General features: G+C 40.2%; 1 protein-coding gene across 2 annotated transcripts in view; it reads right to left on the reverse strand.

Moving 5' to 3' along the window:
* Nucleotides 1-445: 445 nt before the first annotated feature.
* RSPRY1 (ring finger and SPRY domain containing 1) overlaps nucleotides 446-18,733 on the reverse strand; it is a 37,403-nt gene continuing 19,115 nt past the window's right edge. For both annotated transcript variants that reach the window (XM_027516482.1, XM_027516481.1), the window contains exons 6-15: nucleotides 18,359-18,417; nucleotides 15,715-15,781; nucleotides 15,053-15,184; nucleotides 14,070-14,185; nucleotides 12,990-13,133; nucleotides 8,607-8,718; nucleotides 6,976-7,078; nucleotides 6,460-6,612; nucleotides 4,184-4,288; nucleotides 446-2,004 (exon numbers count right to left, since the gene is read on the reverse strand). In XM_027516482.1, coding sequence (XP_027372283.1) covers nucleotides 1,908-2,004; nucleotides 4,184-4,288; nucleotides 6,460-6,612; nucleotides 6,976-7,078; nucleotides 8,607-8,718; nucleotides 12,990-13,133; nucleotides 14,070-14,185; nucleotides 15,053-15,184; nucleotides 15,715-15,781; nucleotides 18,359-18,417 — 1,088 coding nt within the window. In that variant the 3' untranslated portion in view covers nucleotides 446-1,907. The remainder of the gene's footprint in view (nucleotides 2,005-4,183; nucleotides 4,289-6,459; nucleotides 6,613-6,975; nucleotides 7,079-8,606; nucleotides 8,719-12,989; nucleotides 13,134-14,069; nucleotides 14,186-15,052; nucleotides 15,185-15,714; nucleotides 15,782-18,358; nucleotides 18,418-18,733) is intronic.

The raw sequence follows: 18,733 nt of genomic DNA on the forward strand, positions 1-18,733 counted from the left end.
AGCTGCCAGTCACTCAACCGCCTGAGGCCAGAAACTGGCTCAATATTTTCAGTCTCTGCCTTGCTATATCCCTAGGTCCTACTTCCTTTTTTTTTTTTTTTTTTTTACTAATGTTACTCCTTCAGTGACGTTTCTCTCCTTCCCTTCATCTAAATTAGGTTCTCCTTGTTCTTTCTCAAAGCACTCAACAAGTTATTACAATAAGGAAAAACATAGTTTTCTCCCCACTACCAGACGTCAGCTCCACAAACAGATCTGTTTTTGCATACCACATAGTTGCAGTGCCCGAGATATATTAGGTGTCCAATAAAGGTTTGTTGGATGAATAAGTGATTAACCTTGCTTCTGAATTCTAATACTTGATTCTATCCTAACCTGGAAAGGATAAACCTGAGTATAATATCTTGGAACCGTAGCAGCAGATACCAATGAAAGTTGTGATATCTTAAGTCAAAAAAGGCAACAAATGTTTTATTTATTCAATGCAAATTACTGTATTTACCACAAGCTAAAGAAGAGAACATATATATATATATATTTATATATATATTTGAATTTATGGAAGACTAAAGACATGGAAAAAATCCAGCACCCCAACAAGTACAGCCAGGAAGGAAATCAGCTCTGTAATAGGACGATTTAATGAACTACAAACAAGAAACGGTGGGGAAGGAAGAAAAAAATGTGCATTGAATTTAAGACATTGTAAAACTGAGAAGACATATTTACTATTCAAGTATAAACTCAGTAAGGACTTGGCATAAATTGAAAGGCAGCTGCTGAGGTACACCATTATAAAATAAGTTCTATGAATTTACAATTCTACCTTCCAATTTTCTGGGAGAAAAAACCAAACTCTTGAAGGTCTTCACCAGAGACCCTGAGAGGGAATAACACTTTTGATGAAGACATAGTCAACAATCCATGACTGAATTTACTATTCAAAAACATGTATTTATTTTAAACAACAGGAATACGTGCTCTCAGACTGTCCGCTAAGAGTTTTTGAGACTATTAGTTCAAGAGTTTCAAAGTATATTACTTCCAAAAACAATACTGATTTTAAAAAATTATTTTAAACAAAAACCAAAAAGACCTGATTTGATGGTACCTTAAAAATACCTTAAATACCAAATTTTCTCCAGTCTAACATTGCAATTAATTTAAGAATTCCTCCTGCATTGTTAAAACATTTTTTTTCCTCACAAAATGTGGGTACTGAAATTGGATAGAAACATCATGAATGTGAAAATACCACCAATTTTCTGCAGTTAAAAAAAAACCAACTAGCATGTTCTTTGGGATCACTGAAATATCAAAAATTGGGTTTTGTTTTTTTGTCTACAGTCTGTGCACCCTCTTTCAGGCCCTCCATGTTGCTTGTAGTACTGACCTGTGGGATTCTAGTTTTACAGCTTCAAGTCTTGCAGTGCAGTATCCATGCTTAAGATACCAGTGGCTCTCTGACCAATGGGAAGTGATGCTTTACCCAGAAACGCTGTCATTTACTTCTCGATAATGATTTTTGCCCAAAATAAAAACTTTAGACTATGAGACAAAACATCCTGTGTTACACAAGCAAATGAACCCAACCTGGAGAAATCCAGTGTGGTTTCAGCACTCAAGAGGGCATTGTCTCCTGTTGCTTTTCATGGAATTACCATAGGCCTAGCTACTGGCATTCAGCTTTCCTTGGCCTTAAAAGGAATTTCTCAGGGCTAGCAGGTTGGGTTAGATTCTAGGAGAATTTTGTCTTTGATAAACTATCATTTCTTTTAGCATAAAATCTGGCCATGGCTATAAGTTTCAATGTGCATACAACTGATTAGAGATTTTTTTCTTTGTTTTTCTTTTCAACATTGGCTGGAATTGAGTAGAAATAAGTCCATGAGGCCTCTTCACGTGTGTCATGAGATATGAGAAATCTGTCTGACTCTAGTCACTATTTCTTTCCGACACAATGGGCAGGTCTCCAGTTGCAAGGCACAATCCATGCACAGATCACTGAGGAGAAAGACATAGATACCAGTTAGGTCCGTTCTTCAAAAAGTCAGACTGACGATGTGCTGACTCAATGGAGCATGTTAACTGAAAGGGTAATAATCACACATGGCTGAAACATTAAGTAAATATATAAACAGTGAGTCTCTCTTCCACTTCTGACCTTCAATCTTCCTCTTCTGAGGAATAAGTTAAAAGTTCATGTGCATTCTTCCAGAAAGTCTGGATATATACAGCCTATGCATAGAGATGTGTATCTGTAGGTAGAAATACAATGCTATTTTTCTCCCCCAGACAGTTAGCTATCTGTCCCATTATCATTTGTTGAACAGTCTGTCTTTCACCAGATTTGACATAATGTCTTTATATTTTTCTTTATAAGTAGTATTACTTTTGGGCTTCTGTTCCATTACTGTGTCATTCTTTTCATATATTGGGACAAAACTATTAACTTTTTTTTCCCCTCAAGGTGGCATTTTACACATATTCTTTCTGTTTTTTTTTTTTTAATTTTTAAAAATTTATTTATTTTTGGCTACACTGGGTCTTCGATGCTATGTGCTGATAGCAGGCATCCTTGTCTGGTCCCTCGCAACTCTTGGAAGGCTTCTAGTGTGTCCCCCTTAAAAAGATGCTTGTGTTTGAGATATATGTTTTTTTATATTTTAAAGGAAGTATCCATCCATCCTTAATGTATACTTTTATTTCCTATATCCATTTCTGTTTTGTAGTAGTCATTCGAGATGGATATTGAATTTTTAGCATTTTTGCAGAAAGTATTAATTCTCTGCTTCACTGTCCCTTGGCCTACTTGAGAAATTACATTTGATTAAATACATTTGAGAAATTACATTGATTTCCTATGTTGCACTAACCTTGCATTCCTGAAATAAACCCCTCTTGGTTGTGTTGCTGGGTACTAGTTGCTGATAATTTAGGATTTTTAGGTTTATATTCATTCATTCATTTTTGTGTTTCATCAGCTTTTTGTATGATTAACATGCAGGCTTTGTAAAAAGATTGTGACTTTGCTATTTTCTCTGTGGTCTGAGAAGTTTATATAGAATCCATCCATTCCCTCAAAGTTTGAAAGAATGTACTTGTGAAACCACCTGGGCTTTTAGCGGGGAAGGTAAAGGGGGAAAATAATTTCAATTTCTTTCATGGTATTAATAGTAGGAATGTTTAGATTTTCAGTCTCTATTCTAGGGGGTGGCTCATGTCATTCTGTTTAGCCAGATTTCCTTTCTTAACCTCTACTCAATGGAACTGTTGTTGCTGAAAGTGGAGCTAGACTTTCTTATAATTCTTTTAATTTCCTATTCCAACTTTGTTCTAGATATGTCTAGTGTGGAGACTGTGGTCATACTTAAGATACCTGATTCTAAGTTTTTAGATTTCAGCCCTCTTATTGTGTACCAAACCACCAATAAGGGCCAGAGCGTTCAAAGAAGAATAAGCCCAGATCCTGAGGAGTTCTGGGCTACAGAGTTGATACAGGGAGACCTGGTAGCTAAAGCTATGTGAAGAATAAGAGCAAGGCAGTGTATGGGGTGGGCTGAATTACAGGGAGCTGGTCTGGAACACTGGGATAGAGGTACTGCTCGTATATAATCAGCACACATGCCTGGGCCAGGCCAGGGTCAGCACACTGCCCAGCTCCTCTTTCTCCTTCTAACCTTAGTTGCGAGGCCTTTTTAGGGGACTGTTTTACTTGCTACTCTTGCTGATGTTTAAACACTCTATTGTACAGGATCCAGGCTGTCCTCATTTTCTAAAAATGCAGAGTGGTTAGATGGTAGGGTGGTGCTGCCCTCTCAATGCTGAGGAGGGTGAAGAGTAAGTACATGAGAAGGCTCTAAAACGAAAAGGGATTTCCTAAGAGACCTGTAATTAGCATTAAGTCTTTTACATTTTGGAATGAAAAATGTGTTAAAAATAAAGTCCTGAGTAAACAAAGTAAAACAAAACAAAAACATGGGTCTTCCATATCAAGAAGGTTCTTCTATTTCAGGTACTTTCTGGAAGACAGGCTTGGCAAACTCTGAAACCTCCTTCAGGTTATTATGAACCTTGATGAACAGCTAGGGAACTGGTAACACTGTAAAAGCAATTCAAGAACAGGTAGAACTTTGTCTACTGTAATGTACACAAGAAGAAATAACCAAACAAACCCTCTGACCTGTGTCCACATGGCTTCAGTTGCGTGTCCGCTACCTCATCGCAACACAGGGAGCAGCAGTTTTCCCGGATACTGACTTGCTTCAACAGAGCAAGACGCCTGTGCCTGAGTAGAAAACACAGTTGGAAGTTCATTTTATCAACAAATAAGTGGGGTCAGTGAGCAGTGATGCATATGAAATGCCTTGAAAATGCTCTGTACGTGGGAGTCATTCCCTAAGCTCTGTTCAGTAAAGTTTTCACACGAGACATCTCATTTCAATCTTACAATGATTTTCTAAAACAGAAAATGAAGGAGGCTGGTCATTCTCATCTTACCTGGGGGCTCAGCTGGTAAAGTGTAACACATACACAGAAGTAAACTGCTTTCCTGAGTTCTGTGGTGGGAGCTCTAGCAAATTAATCAAACCAAAGGTGGAGGGCATGGGAGCCTCCAGTTACAGTGAGTTGGTCATGACCTGGACTTGTGACTGGCATCTAAAGTGGGAGGAAAGAGCAATCCTGTAGGACTGAACCCTTCTCCAGGGGGGGTCTGAAGCTATTTCCAGGTAGATGGTGTCAGAATCAAGTTCACTGCTCAGTAGTATTGGAAAACACATGTCAGACCATTCTGGTAGCAGGAAGAGTTGTGAGAGCAGAACTTTCTAGTGCAAAGACCTTGGGGCTATAGTAGCAGACCCGGTCTATTTCAGGAGCAGCAAGGAGGCCAGGATGGCTGAAGTAGCAGGAGCACAGGGGAGAGTGCAAGAGGTCTAAGAAGTAGTGGAGGAGAAGAGGGGACAAATCCTACAGCGTCTGCTGAGGTTCAAGCTTTTACCTTAAGTGAAAGAGGAAGCCACTAGAGTCTGATGAGCAGAGAAGTGCATGATCTGATTTATGTTGTAACAATCATTCTGGAGGCTGTGCTGAACAGACTGAAGGGGTTAAGGTGGGAACAGGGAGACTAGTTTGAGGGCAGGAACAACCCAGGTAGGAAACTGGAAGCTTTAGCCATGGTGGGAGCAGGGAGAGGGACCAGAAGTTGTTGGCTGGGATATATTCTGAAAGTACAGCCCATAGGATTTGCTGAACAATCCGTCATAGAAATGGCAGAAACTCATACTCTGCCTTGTCAAGGATCCTCTAGGACTACAGCCAGGGAAACAGAATCGACAATGGAGCTATTAACAGAGAAAACCGTAAGACAAGCACGTGGCTGTGAGTGGATGACTTTTGTAGCTGAGAGGTGGGTATATATATTTATATGGTGCTTTACTGTGCTATTCTTTTTTTCTTTCATGTGTATTTGAAGTTTTCCATAATAATAAGTTTTCCATAATAAAAAGTTTAAGAAGAAGAAGAAAAAAAAGAATGAATGGAACAAGAGGTAGAGACAGAGAGGATTTACAATATGGAACAATTTACAAAATGCCAAGTAGAAACAGGGCCCTGATCTCCTACCCTGAAGTCAGAAAAGAATTCTATTCCTATGAGTAAAACAGGCAACTTTGGCATTAAAGAGGCCATTTAGTTAGTCTCCAACAACTTCTGTGTTGGTGTCACTGTCACAGAAAACAAAATCCCAATGCAGCACAGGACTGCCAAGCTGGTAACTCTGTTCTTATCCAAGGCAGACTGCACTTTGGGCACCAAAATCTTAGGGTACTGACAGTACACAGAAACCACCCATAAAAGATGACTTTCTGACAGTTGGTGCCTATTGCCATCTGACTTTTGGAAAGTTTAATTCTGCAGGGGTAGTTAACTAAATGCTGAAGCAGTTTTAACTAAGGTCAGCTTCCAGGGGAACTCTTAGATGGATCAGTTGGAACTTTCAGGGTGTAGGTGAGAAGACAGACCTGTTTATGGGCCGCATCCAAGAAAGGCTACATAACCAAGTGATGGGGTATGGCAGATGAGACAGGTGTTACTTCACACTTTCACCAGGAGGAATTTAAAGTTCTTAGCATCCCTGTCAGGCGCTAAGACAAGATGAAGAGGAGTTCTCAGAATGAACCTCAGATCTCTGAGCTGGGAAATAAATGGCCCTTCAGTTCTTGGGATATTACAAAGGCTCTGTTGCAACAGGCAGGGCTGTCATCACTCTGTGACATTTTCTGGTTCATCTGGAAACTGCTGAGCCACTCTCAAGCTTTGGGACACTGAGTCCAAAGTAACGTACAGCCCAGAAGGGCTTGTTACAGACCTGCTTTTTAAGCCAGAACAGGAGCTAGGATTACAACGTTACGTTATAGACACCCTTAAGGGCGCAACAGGCCAACACTGCTGATTCCTTACCTTGGCAAAATGATTTTCTCTTCAGCTGTGAGGAAGGCGTAGTCATTAAAAGTGCTAAATTTCATAGACGGTGGATATTTGAATGGTTTTGCTCCAAAATTGAACTCACATTGCTGATATGACATGAAACTAGCTGCTGCAAAAAATCCAGATCTACAAATAAAAATGAGTAGAGATCAAGAGAATTCATAAAAACAAAGTGAAGGTCATACACAAAGCGGTCTTCAGAAATAAGCTGGAGTAAGAAATAAGTCAGAATAAGTCGTACCCAGGCAGAAAGAAGGGTGGCATTCTGTTTACTAAACTAGACGGCACTATTAACCAGAGAATATCCTGCTCTTATCTTCCTATATCAAACTCTGGGAGAGTTCTAGGTTATGATCAAATGAGTCCCCAATTACTTGAAGTACAGTGATTTCTCACACAACTGACTATATAAATGGACAGTCTTTTTTTTCTTGAGAGAAGGACATTCCATGCATCTACTTGAATTTTTGATTGAGAGAAGGTACTTACACAGTAGATGAAAAGACTTGCTTCTCAGGAGGCAGCTGGTTGCCATTTAAAAAGAAGATCATTTGCTTTTCATTCAAGTCTAACAGAAATCCTACCGTGTCTCCTAAAGGATGAAGTGGAATACTGTTAGGACGGGAAGATTCTGCTGTCTCAAGGGTTTTGATATCATTGTATTAAGTCTGTTTTTGTGGACCTATACTCAACATACTTATCTTGCTTCTTCTGCAACTGATCTGACCCCTTTACATCAATATTTGGAAAGGAAAATGCTGCCAATTAATCTATGAAAAGTCATCAATTGTAAGATGCATCCCAATTTCAAAGATGTGAAATGTGGGGGCAATGTGCATTCTTGGACCAGTAAAACATGGTAAGATCAAAATCATGAACTTTGCTTCTCTGCTGAGATTTAAAATTCTGAGAGGGAATTCCCTGTGGTCCAGTGGTTAGGACTCTCTACTTCCAATGCCAAAGGCAAGGGTTCAATCACTAGTGAGACAACTAAGATCCCTCCTACAAGACTGCATGGCCAAAAAAGAAAAAAAATTTTCCAGAGGTTCCATCTGCTACCGTATGACTCTATGTCTTCAGTACAAGGTGGGGTGCACCAGGAGGCCCCCTGAGAATACCACCCTTGATGCTGTGGTGTGAGGCAGAAAAGCCCTGTTTCACTGTATTTAGTTGGGGGTAAAAAGACTCACTCATCTTAAATCCTTTGCTCTAAGTGTTGGACAGATCAACTGTGTGGTTCTAACTATGCTGGTTTGAATCTTTCATAAATAAATGTTTTCATGGGTATAAGGCCTTGGATACAGCAAACCAGTTGGAATACAAATTGAATGGGGCAAAAAAGATGAGGCTGTTGATAAGATGTATTCTTGCTAAAATCCTCATGCTTTGACTGAGAGTCCTGGTAGCCTCTACCTTTGCAGTGTCCTGAGCCTGATGTCTGGAGAGCTGAGGCTGGGCAGATGTTTTTGAGGCCAAGAGTGCTCAAGTCAGCCTGAAAAGTTGCATCTAGAGGGGCCCAGAATGTGTCCACTGAATAGTGCCAACACTCAGAAGAAAATCTCATTTTATTGGCATTACAATTTCAGTGTCCTTAGTATCTCCACAGCTGCTCTAAGACATATACCCAGAGAGGAAAGTGGAATTCATATTAATCCGAAGAATCATATGAATCTTAATTCATATTAATTAATCTTAATTAATAATTTCCCCACTAAATTAAGAATTTTATAGTCTGAAATGTTTTGCTGAAGCAAGGGCTCCATCAGAGGTGAGTATCAGGAGAGTACTGTTCTACCTGAGAGTACTACCACACCCATGGTAGGGGATACAAATGCTAATATCCCTTCCCACACTTAATCTTTTTCCATCAAAACATTTTTTTAAATTAATTTATTTATTTTAATTGGAGGCTAATTATTTTACAATATTGTCGTGGTTTTTGCCATACACTGACATGAATCAGCCATGGGTGTACATGTGTTCCCCATCCTGAACCTCCCTCCCACCTAACATTCCATCCCTCAGGGTCATCCAAAACATTTTAAAGCCTAACATAATGCCTTGTCAGAACTAAATGTCTTAACCTAGTTGATAAATTCATGAAGGAGAGGAATGCATACCTTCTTTCCAGCATGGGTGTAGGTGCGGCTTACTTCTGGCATTGTACCAAATCAGCTGCCGGCAGCCGTCGTATGCACAGGAGTATTCATCGTCTCCGATGCCATAGCCTTCCTGGAGGGAGATAGGGCCCAGAGATTAGTGAGGCTCTGCCTGCTGTGTTCTGGGAAAAGTTAAGTGTGTCTTTTATAACCATTAAGCTGGTGGCTGGAATTCTAAGCTTTCTAGATGAAGTGAGAGAGCCTATTATAGTTCTTAGAAGGTACCAAAATTTTGACATGGAGTCAGAAGACAGTATGACCTCACCAACAAATACTTCCCAAGTTTCACATCTGTTAGTTTATTTAATTCTCATGAACCACCTTGAGGCTGAGAGTATTGTATTCCGTTTTAAGAAGAAATAAAGTCTCAGAGAGGTCAACCATCTTGCCCAAGAACACATTACTAGAAAAGTCAAGTTTGGACCTTGGGATTTTCTGATTCCAAGGCTGGTGTGGGCAAATACCTTTTTTGCCTGTAGTACACTTCAAAACACCCCCTTGCTCAGAGATGTTAAACCTGGGTACAACAGAGAGGCTATTGTGGGTAATTAGCAAACAGGTATTCCGAGATATCTGAACATTATATAGGTTCTTGGCAACTTCTTTTATTACTTATTGCCTTTTAATTGTTTAATAATTACTTTTATTGTTAACATAAAAGGGTGGTAAGATCTTAAGAAATTATTTTGAGCAGTTATAAGAAAAAAATAGAACGAATAGAGGAAACATGCAGACCAGACAATTGCTATCTTTAAGGCTCAATGGTGAAAGATTCTAGTAGAGAAGGCCACTGAAAATGTTGCCCAGATCCAAGTAAGACTTCAGATCCTGGGGATGGCCTACTTATTCTGTGCGATAATGCAATCAGAAGATAGACTGGAACGAGGGCTCCAACACACTCCTTGATTACTTGGACCACAACATACTGAATTCAGATGTGTGTTCTCCAAAGTGAGAATTAGTTGTTCCGAATGCACTGCTCAGACTACTCAAAGGTTAAATGAACCTGTGTAAATTCTCAGAATATTCACCAGTCTATTAACAGAAAGAATGCCTTGCTATGCCGTTCAAAGCCTGAACAAGTAAAAAAAAAAGTAACGATAAACAAGATAACTATTCTGTAGGTGACCTGAATAAGACCTACTCTTTAGCTTCTCAGATTAATGATCTATCTCCAAGCCTAACACTTCATCATCTTTTCAACAGCAAAGCCCAATCAGTAAGAGTTAAAATAAGAGGCACCACGAATGGACTTCAAATTTTCAGAAACTGGGTGTGTCCTAGGAAAGACTAATTCCACAAAGCCACACCGTGTCTGTACAGGCAAAAAGATTCAGAATCACCAGAACAACGTCCATAGGAAGCAAAGTTTTAAGTACAGTAACAATATGAAAATGCTGTATTTGGGGAAAGATATATCAGACTTCATCAATTTCTAACCAACCAGTACTTAAGTCAGGGAAAAATGTTTTATTTTTTAAGGAAAGAAATTAAGTCTATCTTAATTTGGATAGACTTATCTGGAGGGATAAGAAAATAGTATTCTAAGTTTCTTGAGAAGCCAAAGTTTTTGCAACTCTATGGCAGAAATTAGTTTCATCCACGAGATAAAATGATCCAGCTTCATTGGCCATTAAAAAGAAAACCTGCAACGTTCAGTCTCATATATACTACTCTCAGACCTGCAGTGTGCTGCCATATTAGGAGATACACAATTTATAAAGCTTTCTCCCAAGAGAAGTCCATATTTCTTCTAGTCTTGGGACAAATTTTTACTTCCAAATGAGACAACTAGCTAATTCTCTGAGATTATCCCCATTTTCAAATGCAAAGAACACAATTATTGAAGAATAGGAAGGGGAATGAACTCAAGTCCTAGTTTCTTTTTGTCCCAGTCTTGGTTTCAGTTTTCTTGCCTGTGAAATGGAAATTATAACAGTAAAAACTGTTGTGGGAATCAGATGATAGGCTTTAAAATGAAGTGCTCTGGAAATTAAGATTTTTTAAGTCCTAAAAAAATCATCTTAAGGACATAATTTGGAGCAGACTATCTGTGTAATTGATACTACTTTCTTTAAATCAGTCCCCAAGTTGGGCACTAGAAGACTAACTGGCATTGTTCTCCAGTCCCTCTTATTTTTGACTATGTGGTGCCACCAAAAAAGCCTCATTCTTCCAGGTTTTAATTAAGGCCTAGTCAACTAGAAGGCCCTGCAAAGGGAAGGTTCCCAACAAAAGCAATGGCTGTTTAGGGTCCAGTTTTCCATCCTGGACAAAAATCCAGACCTACCCTTTCCATGGGCCCTCTTCCTCTAATTTGTCTCTTTCCAGTGAGCAGTTTAGTAAAATGTCATGAACAATTCCAGGATGCTGTACAGCCTTGCTAAAAGGGTGCTTTAGAAACTATCCTTATGGCAGGCAAAGTTTAGTTTGACTTTGTTGGATCACTTCTAAAACCCATCCTAAGACCTTACATATGGGATGGGAGGCTATATTATTTATTTATTTTTAATTGGAGGGTAAGAGGCTATTCTAGTCAAGGCTATGGTTTTTCCAGTGGTCATGTATGGATATGAGAGTTGGACTATAAAGAAAGCTGAGCACAGAAGAATTAATGCTTTTGAACTGTGGTGTTGGAGAAGACTCTTGAGAGTCCCTTGGACTGCAAGGAGATCCAACCAGTCCATCCTAAAGGAGATCAGTCCTGGGTGTTCATTGGCAGGACTAATGTTGAAGCTGAAATTCCAATACTTTGGCCACCTGATGAGAAGAGCTGACTCATTGGAAAAGACCCTGATGCTGGGAAAGATTGGGGCCAGAAGAAGAAGGGGACGACAGAGGATGAGATGGTTGGATGGCATCACCGACTCAATGCACATGGGTTTGGGTGGACTCCGGGAGTTGGTGATGGACAGGGAGCCCTGGCGTGCTGCGATTCATGGGGTCGCAAAGAGTCAGACACGACTGAGCAACTGAACTGAACTGAACCGAAGAGGCTATTATTTATTTTTATTTATTTATTGTTTTATTTTTGGCTTGCTGGGTCTTTGTTGCTGAGCGAGGGCTTTCTCTAGTTGCGATGAGCAGGTTTCTCATTGCAGTGGCTTCTCTTGTTGCAGAGCATGGGTTCTAGGGCATGTGGGCTTCAGCAGTTGTAGCATGTGGGTTCAGTTGCACTTCCTGGGCTCTAAGAGCACACTCAATAGTTGTGGCACTTGGGCTTAGCTGCCCCATGGCATGTAGAATCCTCTGAGACCAGGGATCAAATCCATGTGCCCTGTACTGGCAGGTGTATTCTTAACCACTGGATCACCAGGGTAGTCCAGATAAGAGGTCATTATTTAGATTAATAACAAAAATAAGTCTAAGGGTATTTTCCCAGCTCAAAGGGTAAAAATCATATGGCCACAAAATGTTCCTGATCTAAACTGGATTAATTCCAAAGAGCTTATACTATGACTATGAGAAGGAAGCTGATTGGGTTAGACATTGCTGCTGCTGCTGGTGCTAAGTCGCTTCAGTCGTGTCTGACTCTGTGCTACCCCACAGACGGCAGCCCACCAGGCTCCTCCATCCCTGGGATTCTCCAGGCAAGAACACTGGAGTGGGTTGCCATTTCCTTCTCCAACGCATGAAAGGGAAAAGGGAAAATGACACGACTCTCAGCAACCCCATGGACTGCAGCCTACTAGACTCCTCCATCCATGGGATTTTCCAGGCAAGAGGGTTAGACATCATAAGCGTATAAAGCAGCAGGAAATGAACATCTGAAGGAAAGCAAAGAATCCTAACCTCTCGAACTCAAGTAGAAGTGGCCCAACTCTGCTTCCTCTAGTGGATTTAATCTCACCTTATATCTGATAGCTTTCTATAACAAAAGATAAGTACTAAATATCGAAAACAAATATGCCTACAAATTACAAGATAAAGGTAAAGTGAGAGGAGTCAAGCCAACATTTAGGATTATATGAAAGGAACAGAATTCCTACAAAGTTCCTAAAGCTTAAATGCAAGGTAAAAACCATCACTGATAACAATATAAAAACTGAGCCAAAGATGTGGCTGGGGCTGGAGCAGAGCCTAAAAAAGAAAAAGAACACATGTAACCTCTGGGTGGAAAATTAACATGAACTTAAAACTTGAGGGGAAAAAAATAGCTGAGGTCCACTTGTGTTTTCCTATTTCTGAATCAGTTTGTAAACCTGATGTTGCAGATTTGGCACCATGTGGTTCAGCCCAAGGAATGATTACTAGGCAAACCTACTTGAAAAATGAGTATGCACCACCCACTTGCCAAAATCACCCGCTGCTGCCCGCATCTGTCCAGGTCTCCACAGTACTCACGTGGTTGAGGAACTTGCTGTCCCGTGTGGCCCAGCCGATCTGCATGACGCCAGAGGTGACCACGGTAACTTCATAGTACCATACCCCAGCGTCCACACAAAAGGTGCAACGCACACTTTCGAAAGAAGAAGCATCGCAGCGAGCCTGGCAAAATCAAAGGGCATGGCAGCCCACCATCAATGCCTGAAGACCACCAGAGATAACAGACTGCTCAGAAGGTGGAATCTATCCTTTCTCATTACAGCTCCTGCTGGACTACTGTCTCCTTCTCTGTGCATCCTCAGTGACAAAATATACAAAACTGAAGGAAGGATGGTATTTTACGGTTTAGTTTCCATGGAGTTCCAGATTGAAAGGACTGGAAGACCTCAAAGTAAGAATTAGTGAAGGCTACTGGCTTCATTTTTAATTACTTACAGAGTTTTGCTCTCATAGTAGAATCTTTTACAAATGCATAAACACTGCCTTAACCTGTACTTGTTAGGGAGGGAGATGAGGGAGAGGATATTGAAGGGTATAAGACGGAGTACCTAAAAATAAGCTAAAGCAGAAAACTACATAAAGCATTTGGTAAGATGTAAGATCAAAGGGCTGTCTGCAGCCATTCTTCAAACAGCTCTTTAATCTTGACATGTCTAGTGCCTAAAGCAGCTGTATATAAGCGGCTCTTTCATTAACCTTCACCCCCCTCCCCCCATCAGCAACATTTCCAACATGCAGGGAGAAGGTAAAGTGCTAGATTGAATATAACTGGTTATACAGGGATTAAAAAAGAAAGGGCCTCTTTTAGAAATACTAGTCTTTGTACCTTTAACTGCATAAAATAGAAGAGATTAAAGTCAGACATTTAAACAAGTCAATAAACATTATAGCACTTACTATATGTATAGGATCATGTGAGATAGGAAAGAGTATATAATATCTCAGATACTCTCTCTTCTACCACTTCTACCTCTAACCACTCTCTGAGTATGCAGTAAACTTCCATCTATTTTGCAAGGATTGCTTTTGTTCAGAATCAGGGCATGAAAATGAAAACAAGATTTTCTCCCTAGAATGGTCCATCTATGGAAACTTTACCTCCAAGCCATGAGGCGAGATCTTCAGGTACTCGCTGACATCGTTGCTATTCAGCATGGCCTTAATGCTATTCAAGTCCACTTTCTCATAGGTCAGCTGCCTACCCTCTTTTAAAACTGCAAAAGAAGAAGTGGGCACATTTCTAAGGCAGGCTATTGTGGAAAAACTGTTGTCATCGCTGGCTGCCACTCTTGTTAATAAGTGGAGGTGCTCAAAAATGGCAGAATCAGTAGACATAACCTTAGCTTTGGGGCTGCATAGCCGTATGAAGATTAATTAGGCAAATTAGTAAAGGCAGCATAGGTAGGTTTATATTTCTGTTCCTTATTGTCATTTTTTTGCATGCAGCAAAATCCAAATGGTACTTTTTTAGAATTATTCTTTAACTGGCACTACACAGGCTGTGCACTGAGCAATTCCCCACAATGTTGCAGTAGGAGCAGGGGGACTGTGCTAACTATGGGGCAGGGGAAGTGAGGACAGAGCAGCAGTCTAGTTTTAGTTCTTGCAGCCCTTGGAGGAGAAAAAGAATAGTTGGGAGCAACTCTTAAGGTATAGATATGATTTGAGTTTTGAAGAGCAATGCTGGGATAGGGAAAAGAGTAAAGAGAGGGAATTCCAAGTTGAGAGGAACAGGCCCAGAGATAGAAGTGACTGGGAACTGCTTGTAAGACAGTGAAAAGAGTCTGTGTTGGGAAGAGTTGGATTACACAATAGTATCTGATTGGTGGCCTGGATGTAGCAGGAAACAGGAGACCAATAACAATGTCTGAATAGGAGAGCACTGCAATTAGAAGCATTCCTTCCATCTAATTGTCTGAAGAGTCCCTAGGATTCATTACCGCTAGAATATAGCCAACCTACCAGTAGAGGACTTTATATGGAAAAACTCACACTGTCACAAATGAAGACGAGTGATCCTATTTAAGAAGTGGATTCGGAAATGAAAACAGGCATTTTAATACAGGACAACTCCTACTTACAGAGATTGTCTAAACTCCACTGGGCACAGAAACCAACTTGACGTTTCAGATAATCAGGATCATCAGTCCAGGACTCCAATGTGACAAGCCGGTCACTAATACTGGATTCAGAAATAGTCAATTTATTTTCACCTGTTTGGGAAGACATAAACCTTAAATTAACCACGGAAGAGTAGGAGGATTTGCTGGGCAGATTGATGGAGGGAAGGAATACAGAGAGACGATTAGAGAATTTTGAAACTATACTAACGACAAAGCCCAAGAGCTCTTTTTCTAGAAGGTAGCAATATCATCACTAAATTTTCTAGCTATAAAAAGTGGCTAATCACGGTCACCAATTTTGATTCTTTAGTGAGAAAACAAACTGTTGCCTTTGTCACCATACTATAGACCTTGAGATGTTTATCTAGACAAATCAGAATGTATGCATGTTATTTATTTAGCTGCACAACTTGCAGAAGCTTAGTTCCTCAACCAGAGACTGAACTTAGGGCCACGGCAGTGAAAGCCTAGTATCCTAACTACTAGGCCACCAAGGAACTCCCCAGAATGTGGGCATATCTTATGGGGTTCAAAGGCATCAGCTCATCCAGTAACTAAGAAAAATTAACATTTTTAACAGGCAATATAGATCATTAGTCCAAGAAGTCACTTATACCTACTTGTCTGTGCAAACTTTTCCAGTGCGATAAGTGCAAAAAGCATGACTGTGGGGTGGGACTGTAATTTCTGAAAGACAACAAAAGATAAATATATACATACATATATATATATATATATCATTGCCCTTCTGGGGTGACAATTTCCTCTTCTTACCCATTGTGTGCTAGACTTTTGTTTTGGAGCAGTCATAAAAGTTTTACTCATTCAAGTTCTTGATTATCCACTTGCTACTATTGTTAGTAACTGACCATGATGGTCTCCTAAAATCTTATTGTCTTGTTCATTTACAGATATGGAAACATCAAAAGTATCTTGTTAAATGAACTATTTTACTTAGTAACATTTATATTTGTTAAATGAAAACTTTGTTAAATGAAATCATGCTGATTCTTACATTCATTTAAGCAAGCCAAACAGAAGCTTAGAAGTGTAGCTAAAAATGGCTTTTTTATTCAGAACCCTAAAAGGAATCATTCATCACTACCAGGTTCCAAAATTATAAATAATGAAATTAACAACTCATGGCTTCATTTTCAATCTGTTCTCAGAACCATTCATCACTACCAGGTTCCAAAATTATAAATAATGAAATTAACAACTCATGGCTTCATTTTCAATCTGTTCTCTGAAAGGAAGTCTACAAATGCTGATTGTAGGTGGGCGAGAGCAACAAGTGAGCTCTTTCAGTTACAAGCTCTTTCAGCAACAAGCAAGCTCTTTCCGTTACACTTAAGTTCACATCACATGTGTTCACATTTGAAGAAAGGTCCTATCTGCTTAACATCACATCTGCTCCCAGCCATCCCTCCCTAGTTATGTTGCTGCTGCTGCTGCTAAGTCACTTCAGTCGTGTCTGACTCTGTGCGACCCCATAGACGGCAGCCCACCAGGCTCCCCCGTCCCTGGGATTCTCCAGGCAAGAACACTGGAGTGGGTTGCCATTTCCTTCTCCAATGCATTAAAGTGAAAAGTGAAAGTGAAGTCGTCCAGTCGTGTCTAACTCTTAGTGACCCCATGGACTGCAGCCCACCAGGCTCCTCCGTCCATGGGATTTTCCAGGCAAGAGTACTGGAGTGGGGTGCTATTGCCTTCTCTGCCCTAGTTATGTTAGGAGCCTGCAAAAGAGCTCCAGAACATCACCTGGTTTCCATTCACTCTTCTGGTGCCCAACTGGGTTCTGCAAAGCTCTTCCCTGTTACAAGCCTGTTTAGCACTCTACTTCTTGCCATAACCATCCTCAATCCCTCTGTCTGGCTTTTCAGACCCTGAGCCCTCCCTACCTGGCTACTCAGTCTATATCCTCCTGTCTCTGAATACTGTCTTCTGATCAGACAATTCTCTGTAATATGCTGGGAACACAGCCATTTCTGGCTCTGGGCTTCTGCCAGTGATTTGCCTTTAGCCAAGAATCCCATTTTTAAAAAAACTTTATTTAAAAAAAATTTTTGGCCGCGTCATGTGGCATGCAGGATCTTAGTTCCCTGACCAGCGATCAAACCTGTGCCCTCTGTGTTGAGAGGGCACAGTCTTAACTACTAAACTGCCCGGGAAGTCCCGAAGCCCATTTTTCCTCTCCTGTGTGCATAATTAAATTCTCACCCTATGCTGTGACCCAGGTGAAGCTTTACCTTTATCAGGAAGTCTAGCTCCCACAATTCCCAGTCCCCATCACCCATACCTCCCACCTCCCAGTCACTTCTCAGAATTCCTGGCACTTGGTCTGAAGGAAGGGGTTTTGCCCTTGATCATATCCCACCATAAAGTAAAGGCTAATTATCTTGTCTGAGTAGTTTTGTTCCCTGAACTAATCAGGAAACTTCTTGAGGGAGAAGGACTGTTAGACTACTTCTGTATTTCTACAGTGCTTACTTAGCATAGTGTTAAATGCTTTAAGTACATATTATCTAGGTACTGAAAATATTTTTCAGATTTTGAAAAAGGCCAATGAATAGCAGTCCTGCAAAAAATGACTCTAAAAAATACAGACCAGACAAGCCTAGTCCAACAGTGCAAGAGATCTGACAGCATAGCCTTGGCAAACCACAAGCTTCACAGACCATACACCAAACAACAATAATTTCAAGAGCAGTAAGGGAACATGCATTGGAGAAGGAAATGGCAACCCACTCCAGTGTTCTTGCCTGGAGAATCCCAGGGACAGGGGAGCCTGGTGGGCTGCCATCTATGGGGTTGCACAGAGTTGGACACGACTGAAGCGACTTAGCAGCAGCAGCAGTAGGGAGCAGGGAGGGATGGAGGAACAGAGAGATTTATATACACTGGGAAACTGACCTCACAGTTTCCTGGCTTGGAATGCTGTGTAATTTTGTTTCTATTGTGGAGGTTCCTACTACCATTTGGCAGACTCTAAGGATGCATACAAAAAAGCCAATCATAGCACCTATCTTATGACTAAATTTAAAACCAGACCAACTCAGCTGTTTTTGCTTGTAATAAATTCCTATCCTGCCCTTACTTTTTTTTTTTTTTTAACATAGGAGGGAATAGATAAACACTCAGGAAACACCTGCAAATAAAATTTATAGCTGATTCCATTCTCTGTGCCATTGGCTAAGCTGGCAATGTTAGACAAATGCACAGTTCTAGATGACTAAGAATAACTAGCTTTGCTGTCTCACTTACCAGACACTGTAGCAAATATTCCAGTATTCCTGGGCTAAGTAAACCAATACTTGCAGGACCTAGACAAATGCAACAATCACTGGATATAATTAAATGTGTCATATTATTTGAATTGGTAACTAAGACCAACAAAATCATAGAACTCTTTCATCTAGTTAAAATTTATAAACTGTGTATATATGTATATATTAGATTCAATATCATATGAGCTTAGCCTTTTCTGTTATTTTTAATTTTTAAAGCAAATAAGCAAAGTTTTTTTTTTTAATCTTGGTATATGCTTTATTCTCAAAATTGATAAGATTCTAAAATTTATAAACAAATGCAAATGGCTACATATGTAACAACCAAGACAAATTTGGAAAAAAAGAAAGC

Source organism: Bos indicus x Bos taurus, chromosome 18 (assembly GCF_003369695.1).
Source record: "Bos indicus x Bos taurus breed Angus x Brahman F1 hybrid chromosome 18, Bos_hybrid_MaternalHap_v2.0, whole genome shotgun sequence".
Classification (NCBI taxonomy): domain Eukaryota; kingdom Metazoa; phylum Chordata; class Mammalia; order Artiodactyla; family Bovidae; genus Bos; species Bos indicus x Bos taurus.